Source organism: Scyliorhinus canicula, chromosome 1 (assembly GCF_902713615.1).
Source record: "Scyliorhinus canicula chromosome 1, sScyCan1.1, whole genome shotgun sequence".
Classification (NCBI taxonomy): Eukaryota; Metazoa; Chordata; class Chondrichthyes; order Carcharhiniformes; family Scyliorhinidae; genus Scyliorhinus; species Scyliorhinus canicula.
In genome coordinates this window covers 165,811,602-165,826,567 of record NC_052146.1, presented here as the reverse complement: position 1 = coordinate 165,826,567, position 14,966 = coordinate 165,811,602, and the positions used below count along the sequence as shown (strand labels likewise).

The 14,966-nt window shown below is 46.5% G+C and overlaps 1 protein-coding gene across 1 annotated transcript in view; it reads right to left on the bottom strand.

Moving 5' to 3' along the window:
* LOC119962406 overlaps positions 1-14,966 on the bottom strand; it is a 94,070-nt gene that overhangs the window by 63,230 nt on the left and 15,874 nt on the right. The window contains exon 3 of the mRNA XM_038790393.1: positions 7,793-7,941. Coding sequence (XP_038646321.1) covers positions 7,793-7,941 — 149 coding nt within the window. The remainder of the gene's footprint in view (positions 1-7,792; positions 7,942-14,966) is intronic.

The window sequence follows — 14,966 nt, the reverse complement described above, 5'->3', positions numbered from 1 at the left end:
CCAGAAGGGTGTGGATGCATTGGAGAGGGTGCAGAGGAGGTTCACCAGGATGTTGCCTGGTATGGAGGGTGCTAGCTATGAAGAAAGGTTGAGTAGATTAGGGTTGTTTTCATTGGAAAGACGGAGGTTGAGGGGGGACCTGATTGAGGTCTACAAAATTATGAGAGGTATGGACAGGGTGGATAGCAACAAGCTTTTCCCAAGAATGGGGGTGTCAGTTACAAGGGGTCACGATTTCAAGGTGAGAGGGGGAAAGTTTAAGGGTGATGTGCGTGGAAAGTTTTTTACGCAGAGGGTGGTGGGTGCCTGGAACGCTTTACCAGCGGAGATGGTAGAGGCGGGCACGATAGCATCATTTAAGAAGCATCTAGACAGGTATATGAATGGGCGGGAACAGAGGGAAGTAGACCTTGGAAAATAGGAGACAGGTTTAGATAAAGGATCTGGATCGGCGCAGGCTGGGAGGGCCGAAGGGCCTGTTCCTGTGCTGTAATTTTCTTTGTTTTTGACCTTAAAAGAAAAATGATCTAAATTGACTGAAGAAACTGGGTTAAATTGGCTAAAGGTATTAGCCTTGGCGCTGTTTCACATGCGGGTGACACCACATGGCAGCACGGTGGCATGGTGGTTAGCATAAATGCTTCACAGCTCCAGGGTCCCAGGTTCGGTTCCCGGCTGGGTCACTGTCTGTGCGGAGTCTGCACATCCTCCCCGTGTATGCGTGGGTTTCCTCCGGGTGCTCCGGTTTCCTCCCACAGTCCAAAGATGTGCGGGTTAGGTGGATTGGCCATGCTAAATTGCCCGTAGTGTCCTAAAAAGTAAGGTTAAGGGGTGGGGGGTTGTTGGGTTACGGGTATAGAGTGGATACGTCGGTTTGAGTAGGGTGATCATGGCTCGGCACAACATCGAGGGCCGAAGGGCATGTTCAGTGCTGTACTGTTCTATGTTCTATGTTCTATTTGCGGACCGGACTGTCAGCTTCAGAGATAGTCTATGGTCAGCTAATGAGGACTCCATGAAAAACCCCTGAGGGCGTAGACCTCCATGTGATGGGTGAACAAATGCAGAACTATTTAAAGCAATTAACACTTTCTCTGAAGTTTCTCCACTCACAGGTGAAACAGGCGCATCTCCCAGGGACAACAGGGACAGCCATCCCTCGATATCCAGTAATCAAACCCGGAGATTACGTATTGGTGAAAAATTGGGACAGAAAGAAACTAGGACAACGCTGGAGTGGACCTTTCCTGGTACTACTGACGACACCAACTTCGGTCAAGCTTGAAGGACGTTCCAGTTGGATACATCTATCCGATTGCAAGAAGATAGTCTCCAACGCAGACAAGAACACAGGATGAAGATCTTCATTATCATTTTTGGACTCTCTGGACTATTTAGCCTTATTGGCCACTCGATAGTAGAAAAGCGAACTACCCGGGAACCGCATTCTAATACCTATTTATATATGTCATATCTTTATGCTGAAAAATTGAATATAAGTAAGTGTTGGGTTTGTACCCACATCCCCGTCCATTCGAGGGAAGGAATACCTCTCCAATCCCTCCCCTTTCATACCGCAGAGACAGTTGAATGGATTTTACGACAAAATCAAACAGGGATCAGGGGAGATAGGGGGAATATGAAAATATGGAAATCTGCTGGCTATGACATGACTAAATTTTCGGCTTCATATCAACCTGCTTACAATCATGCCCTGACTCTACACTCCCTCACTGTCCACTCGAATAATGTTCAAGGTTGCATTTGTTTTAACAAATCAGGGAAAGGGAAGTGGATGGGGCGAAGTAGGTGCAACTTTACAGTTGACTGGCAAGGACCGGTACTGGCATATCCAACAAGGGCATGTTTAACTGTGATTGGTCCAGGGTATGGAATATAACTTCTAACAGCTCATGGGGCCAGACATCCCCGATCCCCTGGATGGCGCTAGCTGATGACTTTACGGCCTATAATGGAACCTATTTTATATGTGGCACTAAAGCCTACCCATGGCTCCCTATTAATTGGACAGGATCCTGTTTTTTGGGATATGTCGTACCTCAAATGCGTCACCTACCCACCCTTAAGCATTCCCCCTCACGAGCCAAAAGGTCTATTACTAAAACGGAACAGATCTTCATGATGGCGGCTCTTTCTGGGGAAGGTGGGACCTCTATAGACAGGATGGTCTACATCTGAGCCTGAGGGGCACCAATATCTTGGGGGGGAGATTTGTTAGTACTCTTTGGGGGGGTTTAAACTAATTCAGCAGGGGCATGGGAACCTGGATTGTAGTTTTGGGGTACGGGAGATTGAGAGTATAGAGGTCAGGAGCACAGATTTGACTTTGCAGGAGGGTGCCAGTGTTCAGGTAGGTGGTTTGAAGTGTGTCAACTTCAATGCCAGGAGTATACGAAATAAGGTAGGGGAACTGGCAGCATGGGTTGGTATCTGGGACTTCGATGTTGTGGCCATTTCAGAGACATGGATAGATGAGGGACAGGAATGGTTGTTGCAGGTTCCGGGGTTCAGGTGTTTTAGTAAGGTCAGAGAAGGGGGCAAAAGAGGGGGAGGTGTGGCGCTGCTAGTCAAGGACAGTATTACGGTGGCAGAAAGGATGCAAGATGGGGACTCTTCTTCCGAGGTAGTATGGGCTGAGGTTAGAAACAGGAAAGGAGAGGTCACCCTGCTGGGAGTTTTCTATAGGCTACCAAATATTGACTGGAAAAGATATAGTTCGAGTACATTAGATGGGTCGTTCTTTATACAATGTGTGCAGGAGGGTTTTCTGACACAATATGTTGACAGGCCAACAAGAGGTGAGGCCACATGGGATTTGGTTTTGGGTAATGAACCAGGCCAGGTGTTAGATCTGGAGGTAGGTGAACACTTTGGAGACAGTGACCACAGTTCGGTGACCTTTACATTAGTGATGGAAAGGGATAAGTATACCCCGCAGGGCAAGAGTTATAGCTGGGGGAAGGGCAATTATGATGCCATTAGCCATGACTTAGGATGTGTAGGTTGGAGAAGTAGGCTGCAAGGGTTGGGCACATTGGATATGTGGAGCTTGTTCAAGGAACAGCTATTGCGTGTTCTTGATCAGTACGTACCAGTCAGGCAGGGAGGAAGGGGTCGAGCGAGGGAACCGTGGTTTACCAAAGAAGTGGAATCTCTTGTTAAGAGGAAAAAGGAGGCCTATGTGAAGATGAGGCGTGAAGTTTCAGTTGGGGCGCTTGATAGTTACAAGGAAGCGAGGAAGGATCTAAAGAGAGAGCTAAGACGAGCAAGAAGAGTACATGAGGTCTTTGGCAGGTAGGATCAAGGAAAACCCAAAAGCTTTCTATAGGTATGTCAGGAATAAAAGAATGACTAGGGTAGGAGTAGGGCCAGTCAAGGACAGTGGTGGGAAGTTGTGTGTGGAGGCTGAGGAGATAAGCGAGATACTAAATGAATACTTTTTGTCAGTATTCATTCAGGAAAAAGATAATGTTGTGGAGGAGAATGCTGAGACCCAGGCTATTAGAATAGATGGCATTGAGGTGCGTAGGGGAGAAGTGTTGGCAATTCTGGACAAGGTGAAAATAGATAAGTCCCCGTGGCCTGATGGGATTTATCCTAGGATTCTCTGGGAAGCCAGGGAAGAGATTGCTGAGCCTTTGGCTTTGATTTTTATGTCATCATTGGCTACAGGATTAGTGCCAGAGGACTGGAGGATAGCAAACGTGGTCCCTTTGTTCAGAAGGGGAGTAGAGATAACCCCGGTAACTATAGGCCGGTGAGCCTAACGTCTGTTGTGGGTAAAGTCTTGGAGAGGATTAGAAAAGATATGATTTATAATCATCTAGATAGGAATAATATGATTAGGGATAGTCAGCATGGTTTTGTGAAGGGTAGGTCATGCCTCACAAACCTTATCGAGTTCTTTGAGAAGGTGACTGAACAGGTAGACGAGGGTAGAGCAGTTGATGTGGTGTATATGGATTTCAGTAAAGCGTTTGATAAGGTTCCCCACGGTCGGCTATTGCAGAAAATACGGAGGCTGGGGATTGAGGGTGATTTAGAGATGTGGATCAGAAATTGGCTAGTTGAAAGAAGACAGAGAGTGGTAGTTGATGGGAAATGTTCAGAATGGAGTTCAGTTACGGGTGGCGTACCACAAGGATCTGTTCTGGGGCCGTTGCTGTTTGTCATTTTTATAAATGACCTAGAGGAGGGCGCAGAAGGATGGGTGAGTAAATTTGCAGATGACACTAAAGTCGGTGGAGTTGTAGACAGTGCGGAAGGATGTTGCAGGTTACAGAGGGACATAGATAAGCTACAGAGCTGGGCTGAGAGGTGGCAAATGGAGTTTAATGTGGAGAAGTGTGAGGTGATTCACTTTGGAAAGAATAACAGGAATGCGGAATATTTAGCTAATGGTAAAATTCTTGGTAGTGTGGATGAGCAGAGGGATCTCGGTGTCCGTGTACATAGATCCCTGAAAGTTGCCACCCAGGTTGATAGGGTTGTGAAGAAGGCCTATGGTGTGTTGGACTTTATTGGTAGAGGGATTGAGTTCCGGAGCCATGAGGTCATGTTGCAGTTGTACAAAACTCTAGTACGGCCGCATTTGGAGTATTGCGTGCAGTTCTGGTCGCCTCATTATAGGAAGGTCGTAGAAGCTTTGGAGCGGGTGCAGAGGAGATTTACCAGGATGTTGCCTGGTATGGAGGGAAAATCTTATGAGGAAAGGCTGATGGACTTGAGATTGTTTTCGTTAGAGAGAAGAAGGTTAAGAGGTGACTTAATAGAGGCATACAAAATGATCAGAGGGTTAGATAGGGTGGACAGTGAGAACCTTCTCCCGCGGATGGAGGTGGCTAGCACGAGGGGACATAGCCTTAAATTGAGGGGTAATAGATATAGGACAGAGGTCAGAGGTGGCTTTTTTACGCAAAGAGTGGTGAGGCCGTGGAATGCCCTACCTGCAACAGTAGTGAACTCGCCAACATTGAGGGCATTTAAAAGTTTTTGGATAAGCATATGGATGATAATGGGATAGTGTAGGTTAGATGGCCTTTAATTTTTGGACTTCCCATGTCGGTGCAACATCGAGGGCCGAAGGGCCTGTACTGCGCTGAATCGTTCTATGTTCTATGTTCTATGTTCTATGGCCTTTCCATTATATGGAACGGGCAAGGCATCCGACGGACTGGTCCACATGGCCTCAGCATTGGAACAACTGGTGAACGTAACGTCAGCAGAAGCCAGGGAAACTGGACAGGAACTGGCTGAGGTCTCAGCTGAGCTAGTGGCTGTCCGGACCGTGGCATTACAAAATCGACTGGCTTTGGATTATCTGTTAGCCTTGCAGGGAGAAATGTGTGCTATTGTAGGACAGGAGTGCTGCATTTATATTCCAGATGGCTCAGAAAATATCGCTAACCTGGCCGACCATATTCATGACTATAACTTGCCGGCTTGGCTAGGATGGTTGGGTCACGGATTATTTGATTGGATTTTTAAAGCTTTTATTCTACTACTACTAATGCTACTAGGGATAGGATTGCTTGGCTGCTTGTTTAAATACATTTTCAATCAAGTCATGGATATGCCCATTTGACCAGTTGTCATGATATGACAAAAGGAGGGAATGTGATGTTGTACAAAATAAGTAATGGCATGATGGGAAAACTGGTCAACTACTTGGTACAATGTAAGAAAAGCTGACTTCGCATGACTTAAAGCCTGAATGAGATTGGAGAAGGTCAAGCCGTTCCAAAATGCCTGACCTCCGCAACTTCTGACCAGACTAACTCGTCATAACCCAAGGCAGTCTAAATAAGACGAGATAAGGTCAGGAAGGAACAAGTCTCCTCCGACCTTTTAATGTTCCATCAAAGGACAAGATAATGGTATGAATGATGAGACAAAGAGTCCTGGAAGGTCAGCAAGGTGACGCCTGTTTTATGATATTGCTTATGTTTATACTTCTGATCGAATTCCTGATTAAGCTGTAGTCACGTAATCCTGATTCTGATAATGTATAAATACTGAGCTGGTTCTCTGTGAAAGCGCGAACTTAGGAAGGAATCAGCAGTGACACTAACTGCTCTCTGACCTAAAGTTTCAGCCATTACTGCATGCAGTCTGTTCGTAAATAGTCTTGTTATTTTTCCATAACGAGCATTGTTGAATCTTTCTACCACAGTCCAGAAGCGGGAAAAATATTGACTTCTACAACAGGTAAGAGGGTAATTGATTTAGCCATTTAAATGTAAAAACTAAAGCCCAGTTTAAAATCCATTTTAAAATGGATTTCACCATATACCTTGAAGCTTAATTTAGATTACAAATACACAGCTTGTAGAATTTGCAGTAGCAAAACACAGGATCTGAAACATTCAAAGAAACTAGCCAGAGCTAATGCAACATTTTTACTGATATCATAAACTGACCATTGTTTTAAATAGCAAAAGCTATGGAGCATACACAACGTCGCCATGACTACATAAACACACTATTGTTCAGAATTCAGATAGAAGCACAGTCAGCAATAAATCAGCAAAAACTAGAATTGATTAAGAGGACATATCACATTCCAACAAACACAAAAATCTACAAATGCAACAGATCCAAATATATGTTGCATATTGATGATTGACAACTAACCATCCAACCAAATGTATTTGAAATCTATCCAAGCCAATCAGCACATTGCAGGGGTAGGGGCAGATGGAGTTAGACTGAGAACATTCTCCTTAAACATGGAAGTTCGAGAAGCCATTTTCCATCCAGGTCAATCTATACTTTTACTTGACGATTCGCGATACCTATTTTCATATTTTCCCTTCTAAAACTCTTGAAGTCTGCGCCTCAACTCTTGAAGTATTTTCCTCAAGCAAGAAACCATTTCTGTATTATTTTGGAAAATTAAAATTGTTTTATAAATTACTTCTCTTTAGGGGCGGTATTCTCCGCTCCCGATAAAAATCGGGATGGCCGTCGTGAAATCGGCCGAGCTTCACGACGGCCTTGGGGCCCGCTCCTCACACCTACTTCACCCCCACCCGGGGGGCTAGGAGCGGGCCCCCGTCGTTCCCGGCCGCGACCTCGTCATTCCGGAAATGACGCGGAAACGGTGCTTTTCTGATGTCATCCGCGCATGCATCAGCGCGCAGACGGCACGAACCTGCGCATGCACGGTGCCGTCTTTCTCCTCCGCCGCCCGGCAAGACGTGGCGGCTTGATCTTGCCGGGCGGCGGAGGGGAAAGAGTGCGTCCGTTTTGGACGCTGGCCCGACGATTGGTGGGCACCGATTGCGGGCCTGTCCCCTCCCGAGCACAGTTGCGGTGCTCCCGTCCAAATTGGGCCACTAGATGCCCCAAATGGGCATCTGCCGCCCGTTTCACGAATGCAGCGACCAGGTACGGTTGCTGCCGTGGTGAAACGGGCGTGAAGGGCCGGCCGCTCTGGGGTGGGGGGGGCGAGAATCGCTGGGGGCGCCGGGGGGGTGTAAAAAATCTAGGGAGTCCCTCCCACGATTCTCCCACGCCACGTGGGGAGTGGAGAATTCCGCCCTAAGTCTTTTGCTGGCAAGTCTTTATTGAGAATAGATTTAAGTTCCTCTCAATTGTAATCAGTAGAAGCAATAAAAGATTCTTACTTTGCCTCCGAGAAGTGTAACTCAAATTTCTACCGAGTTTTAAAGTGTATGCAAGACTACACTTGAACCGCATGGTAGATCTCTACATACCCCCTTCCCCAACACTGACCCTTGCTCTTGGCTTCCTCGGTTACAATACTTACAAATTGGTACATTGTCAGTCAGGCTGCAGAGTCCCGTGCTCCATGATCCTATCTGAGGACGCCGTTCAGTAGCGGGTTGTTGGGTGACTATACTCATTCCTGCTGACTCCTCAAGGTATCTGTGGGAAAAAGCAGGGAGAATATCTGGGCTGCAAAAATAAATGCAAATAAACACAGGGTGAATGGCTGGCACTGATGGGACAGCAAGAGCCTCAGGTTCTTTTCAAACTACAAGATTTGATTAAACAGGACAAAGTGAACAATAAACTATTATTATTATTGTAAAAGAGAGTTACAGGTTGGAGTCAGAGATTGTGTAGAGCAAGTGCAAGGTAGCCCCTAATGGTGCTCAGGCTGGTCTGGACTCAGATTCCTAACGCTCTGCCCAATCAGAGGCATCAACAAACAGGCCAGAACTGTAAGGTCGGCCAACTCATGAGTGATCTGAAGAATCTGCCCTCCCCATGAAAAAAATCAGTCAATATTTCTGATGAGCTTTAGAAATAAGGGCATAGAGTACAAAACACTGGTTCGGCACAGTTAGATTTAGTTTACGGTTTCTGAAGCTGCATTATAGACCCGGGCCTAGATTCTCCACAGCCCCTCACCAAAATCGCATTTGGCATTGGGACGGAGAATCCACTTTTACGCCCGAATTGGGGCCAGCAGTGCTCCCGCAATTCTCCGGTCCCTGGAAAATCGCTTGTACGCAGTTTACGCGACGCGGCTGGGGGGGGGGGGGGGGGGGGGGGGGGCATTCCCAGAGGTCCACCCAGCGAAACTCCGGTCTCTATCGTCTGAATTCTCAGCGGTGTGGTTCTAACCACGTCTGGCTGGTCGGGATTCTCGCGCGGTTGCTGCGGACTCAGTCCACGGCCTCCCTGGTGGAGGGGCGGGGGGATCAATACCCGGGAGGGGGTCTTATGGGCGGCTGGGGAGGCAATTGGGTGGGTTAGATGGAGCGTCACGGGGAAGATCATTGGGACCTTCTCTGTTGGTCCAGGAACGTCGGCTGAGTCCGCCATCGCATTCAGCATGGCTGCTGGAGGCCGCCGCTGTGAGCATGTGCGGACTTGGAACCGGAAGTGCGAATGCCCTGCCAGCCCCCTGCAGGTAGGTGAATAGCTCTTAATTTTTAAAAGGAAAGTCTGGTGCAAAACGGCAGCGTTTTTACGCCATAGTGGGGACATAGCCCCATTTTTGGAGAATCCAGCCCAAGGCATTAGAACGTGGCAATATAGATTCACCAGGAACACGAGGCTAGAGTTCTGAGGAGAAAGTGGCCATCCTGGGGCTGTCATCCCTGGAGCAGAGAACCATAGAAATGATACAGTACAGAAAGGGGCCATTCAGCCCATCGTGTCCATGCCGTTTCAAAGACATCCAGGTGCCCTTTCTAATCCCATCTTCCTGAACCCGAACCATTGCCCTGTAACTTACAGCACTTAAGGTGCAGATCCAGGTACTTTTAAAAAGGGGTTTAGAGTCTCTGCCTCCACCACCAACTCAGGCAGCGAATTCCAGACCCCCGCTACCCTCTGCATAAAAAAGTTCTTCCTCATGTCCCCTCTAATCCTTCTGCCACTTATTTTGAATCTATAAGCCCTGGTTTTAGAATTCTGCCAAGGGAAACAAGGTCCTCCTGTCTTCACAGCACCAGGGACCCGGAGTCAATTCCCACTTAGGTCACTGTCTGTGCGGAGTCTGCACGTTCTCCCTGTGCCTGCGTGGGTTTCCTCCGGGTGCTCCGGTTTCCTCCAACAGGTCCTGAAAGACGTGCTGTTAGGTGAATTGGACATTCTGAATTCTCCATCAGTGTACCCGAACAGGTGCCAGAATGTGGTGACTAGGGGCTTTTCACAGTAACCTAATTGCAGTGTAAATGTAAGCCTACTTGTGAAACTAATGAAGATTATTATTACTCTATCTCTACCCCTCACAATCATGTCACTCCTGAGCCTTCTCTGTTCCAAGGAAAATAATCCCAACCTATGCTCCTCGTAGCCACAATTCCCCAGCCCTGGCAACATTCTAGCAAACCTCCTCTGCACTCTCTCCAGAGCAATAACATCTTTCCTGTAATGTGGTGATCAGAACTGCACAAAATACCCCAGCTGTGGCCTCACCAATGTCTCACACTGCTCCATCATTATAGCCCTACTTTTGGATTCTTTACCTCTGCCAATGAAGGAGAGCATTCCATTTGCCTTCTTTATAACCTTATCTACTTGTACTACTATCTTTAGGGATAAGTGTCCTTGCATGCCAATATTTCTTACTTCATTTACCCCTCTCAGTATATTCCTGTTTATTGTGTATTCACTTGTACTGTTTGACCGTCCTAAATGCATTACCTCACATTTATCCATGTAGAACTCTATCTGCCACTTGATCGCCCTTCCACCAACCCATCTATATCATTTTGGAGCTTACAGCTATCCTCTATACCATTCACTACATGGTCAATTTCTGTGACATCTGCAAATTTCCTAATCCAGGTTCAAGTCCAAATCATTTATATATAAAACAAACAGCAGGAGTCCCAACACAGAGCCTTGTGGAACATCACTTGAAATAGCTGTCCATTTGCAAGGGCAGCCATCGACCTTTACTCTCTGTTTCCTGTTACTAAGCCAATTTTGGATCCAATTCTATGGGCTTTTACTTTTTTGACCAGTCTGCCATGTGGAACCTTGTCAAATGCCTTACTAAATCCATGTAGACAACATCCACTACACGGCGCTCATCAATTTTCCTTGTCACTTCCTGAAATGATTCAATCTAATTTGTAAGGCATGACATTCCTTTAACAAATCCATGCTGACTATCCCTGACTAATCCATTCCTTTCTAAGTGACAGTTTATTGATCTCTCAGGATTAATTCTAGCAATTTGCTCACCACTGAAGTAAGACTAGCCGGCCTATAATTGTTTGGGATTTCCTTTGCACCTGTTTTAAAGAATGAAACCACATTTCCATTCCTCAAGTCCTCTGGCACAATCCTGTGTCTAGTGATGATTGGAAAATAATCCTCAGATCATCTGCTATTTCCTCCCTGACCTCCTTTAACATCCTAGGAACCAATCCAACCAGGCCATGGTGACAGGCCAACAGATTTATTAGTGGTAGATAAAATGATGAAGAGTGTTGATAGGTGGAACAGGAAAAAATATCTCTGACTTGAGGAGTGTGAACGAGGGATTAGCAATTTCAATAGTCACTAAGAGAATATAAGATGAGGAGAAATTTCATTACAAAGAGCTGTCGGAATCTGGACTTTCAAGTATCGCCCATTACATCTGTGATACCGTTAATTCACTGTGAGACCGTTAGAACGAGTGAACATTCGGCTTTAATATCAATGAACTCGCCTGCCAGAGTCGGCTGTACAAATGAATGCCACTCACAGGCGGCCGGTCTATATATGGCCCCGGTGAGGGTGGCCAGAGGCGCAGCCCACTGGGGTTCCAGTACAGTACCTGGAAGTAGCCCGTCACTTCCAGATCATGGGTCACATTATTATACAGGCAGTACAGACAGCTCATGCATTAGGTGAAGTACGTTCACAACATCTTTTGGGGGAAAGGTTTAATAAATATTTGAAGCAATAGAAGATACAAGTATTTATGAAGGGGTTAATTTTGGGAAGACCAGTCAAACCTTCATCTCAGGAAAGAAACACTACCTGAGCCACTTCAGCCCAGCACAAGCCCCCCCTCTCCCCCCACATTTCATGAATGACCCCCCCCCCCCTGCCCTGACATCGTGTGGAGACAATTATAGGGATGGCACTCAGCCCCTTGCTACCCCTCAGAGTGGAAGCCGCCAGGTGTGTGTTTGTCAGGATCTGTGCCAATTCATGCCAGCGAGACCCCCGGATGAGGGGGTCCCAGGAAGCCAGTGAATCAGGCGCCCACCCGTAAATTAGATTCAAATTAAGGATAATGACCAATTTGCATGTAAAAAAAAAAATCCTGAATTACAGATAAAAAAGGAACATTGCAAAACATTGTGCAATCAATCACCAGAATGTGCAAATTAAAACTGACCAGTTCCCAAAATTCAACAAGGACTGTTTGAACTTTTCATAACACTTTTAACCACAAACCTCCTAAAATTGAAATGATTCCTTACACAACAGCAGAACGTGTTTTACAGCCACTGATGCAATTTTGAAGTGTAGGCATTGTTGTAATGTAGGAAGCACAGCAAGTTCCTACCAACAGGGGGTGGCATGGTGGCACAGTGGTTAGCACAACTGCCTCACAGCGCCAGGAACCTGGGTTCAATTCTGGCCTCGGGTGTGGAGCTTGCACTTTCTCCCAGTGTCTGTGTGGATTTCCTCTGGGTGATTCTATTATAGAATCATAGATTCTACTACCATGGGATAGTATCCACATCATCTACTCTAGATGCCATTTGAGGCTGGGACATTGGTATTAAAATAATAATACAGAGAAGAGCCACAAAAGCAGGATTATAACATTGGTCACACTTCAATCAGCTGGACCTCCGTTATATTTATTAACTTAATGCATTATAACAGGGTTCACCGCTTGGGTAAAGCTCCTATACAATGCTCCCATGGCGAGTGTACGGACCAACAATACCAACTCCCAATACTTCCAGCTGCACAGGGGCACCAGACAAGGATGCCCACTGTCCCCGCTGCTGTTCGCACTAGCAATCGAACCGCTAGCAATCGCGCTCAGGGCAGCAAAAAATTGGAGGGCGATCAGAAGGGGAGGTAGAGAGCACAGAGTCTCACTCTATGCGGATGATCTGCTCCTCTATATCTCGGACCCACAAAGCAGCATGGACGGAATCATTGCGCTCCTGAAAGAGTTTGGAGCCTTCTCGGGCTACAAACTCATAGAACATAGAACATAGAACGATACAGCGCAGTACAGGCCCTTCGGCCCTCGATGTTGCACCGACATGGAAAAAAAAAAACTAAAGGCCATCTAACCTACACTATGCCCTTATCATCCATATGCTTATCCAATAAATTTTTAAATGCCCTCAATGTTGGCGAGTTCACTACTGTTGCAGGTAGGGCATTCCACGGCCTCACCACTCTTTGCGTAAAAAACCCACCTCTGACCTCTGTCCTATATCTATTACCCCTCAATTTAAGGCTATGTCCCCTCGTGCTAGCCACCTCCATCCGCGGGAGAAGGCTCTCGCTGTCCACCCTATCTAACCCTCTGATCATTTTGTATGCCTCTATTAAGTCACCTCTTAACCTTCTTCTCTCTAACGAAAACAACCTCAAGTCCATCAGCCTTTCCTCATAAGATTTTCCCTCCATGCCAGGCAACATCCTGGTAAATCTCCTCTGCACCCGTTCCAAAGCTTCCACGTCCTTCCTATAATGAGGCGACCAGAACTGTACGCAATACTCCAAATGCGGCCGTACCAGAGTTTGGTACAGCTGCATCATGACCTCATGGCTCCAGAACTCAATCCCTCTACCAATAAAGGCCAACACACCATAGGCCTTCTTCACAACCCTATCAACCTGGGTGGCAACTTTCAGGGATCTATGTACATGGACACCGAGATCCCTCTGCTCATCCACACTACCAAGAATTTTACCATTAGCCAAATATTCCGCATTCCTGTTATTCTTTCCAAAGTGAATCACCTCACACTTCTCCACATTAAACTCCATTTGCCACCTCTCTGCCCAGCTCTGCAGCTTATCTATGTCCCTCTGTAACCTGCAACATCCTTCCGCACTGTCTACAACTCCACCGACTTTAGTGTCGTCTGCAAATTTACTCACCCATCCTTCTGCGCCCTCCTCTAGGTCATTTATAAAAATGACAAACAGCAACGGCCCCAGAACAGATCCTTGTGGTACGCCACTCATAACTGAACTCCATTCTGAACATTTCCCATCAACTACCACTCTCTGTCTTCTTTCAACTAGCCAATTTCTGATCCACATCTCTAAATCACCCTCAATCCCCAGCCTCCGTATTTTCTGCAATAGCCGACCGTGGGGAACCTTATCAAACGCTTTACTGAAATCCATATACACCACATCAACTGCTCTACCCTCGTCTACCTGTTCAGTCACCTTCTCAAAGAACTCGATAAGGTTTGTGAGGCATGACCTACCCTTCACAAAACCATGCTGACTATCCCTAATCATATTATTCCTATCTAGATGATTATAAATCGTATCTTTTATAATCCTCTCCAAGACTTTACCCACCACAGACGTTAGGCTCACCGGCCTATAGTTACCGGGGTTATCTCTACTCCCCTTCTTGAACAAAGGGACCACATTTGCTATCCTCCAGTCCTCTGGCACTATTCCTGTAGCCAATGATGACCTAAAAATCAAAGCCAAAGGCTCAGCAATCTCTTCCCTGGCTTCCCAGAGAATCCTAGGATAAATCCCATCCGGCCCCGGGGACTTATCTATTTTCACCTTGTCCAGAATTGCCAACACTTCTTCCCTATGCACCTCAATGCCATCTATTCTAATAGCCTGGGTCTCAGCATTCTCCTCCACAATATTATCTTTTTCTTGAGTGAATACTGACGAAAAGTATTCATTTAGTATCTCGCTTATCTCCTCAGCCTCCACACACAACTTCCCACCACTGTCCTTGACTGGCCCTACTCTTACCCTAGTCATTCTTTTATTCCTGACATACCTATAGAAAGCTTTTGGGTTTTCCTTGATCCTACCTGCCAAAGACTTCTCATGTCCCCTCCTTGCTCGTCTCAGCTCTCTCTTTAGATCCTTCCTCGCTTCCTTGTAACTATCAAGCGTCCCAACTGAAACTTCACGCCTCATCTTCACATAGGCCTCCTTCTTCCTCTTAACAAGAGATTCCACTTCTTTGGTAAACCACGGTTCCCTCGCTCGACCCCTTCCTCCCTGCCTGACTGGTACGTACTTATCAAGAACATGCAATAGCTGTTCCTTGAACAAGCTCCACATATCCAGTGTGCCCAACCCTTGCAGCCTACTTCTCCAACCAACACATCCTAAGTCATGTCTAATGGCATCATAATTGCCCTTCCCCCAGCTATAACTCTTGCCCTGCGGGGTATACTTATCCCTTTCCATCACTAACGTAAAGGTCACCGAATTGTGGTCACTGTCTCCAAAGTGTTCACCTACCTCCAGATCTAACACCTGGCCTGGTTCAT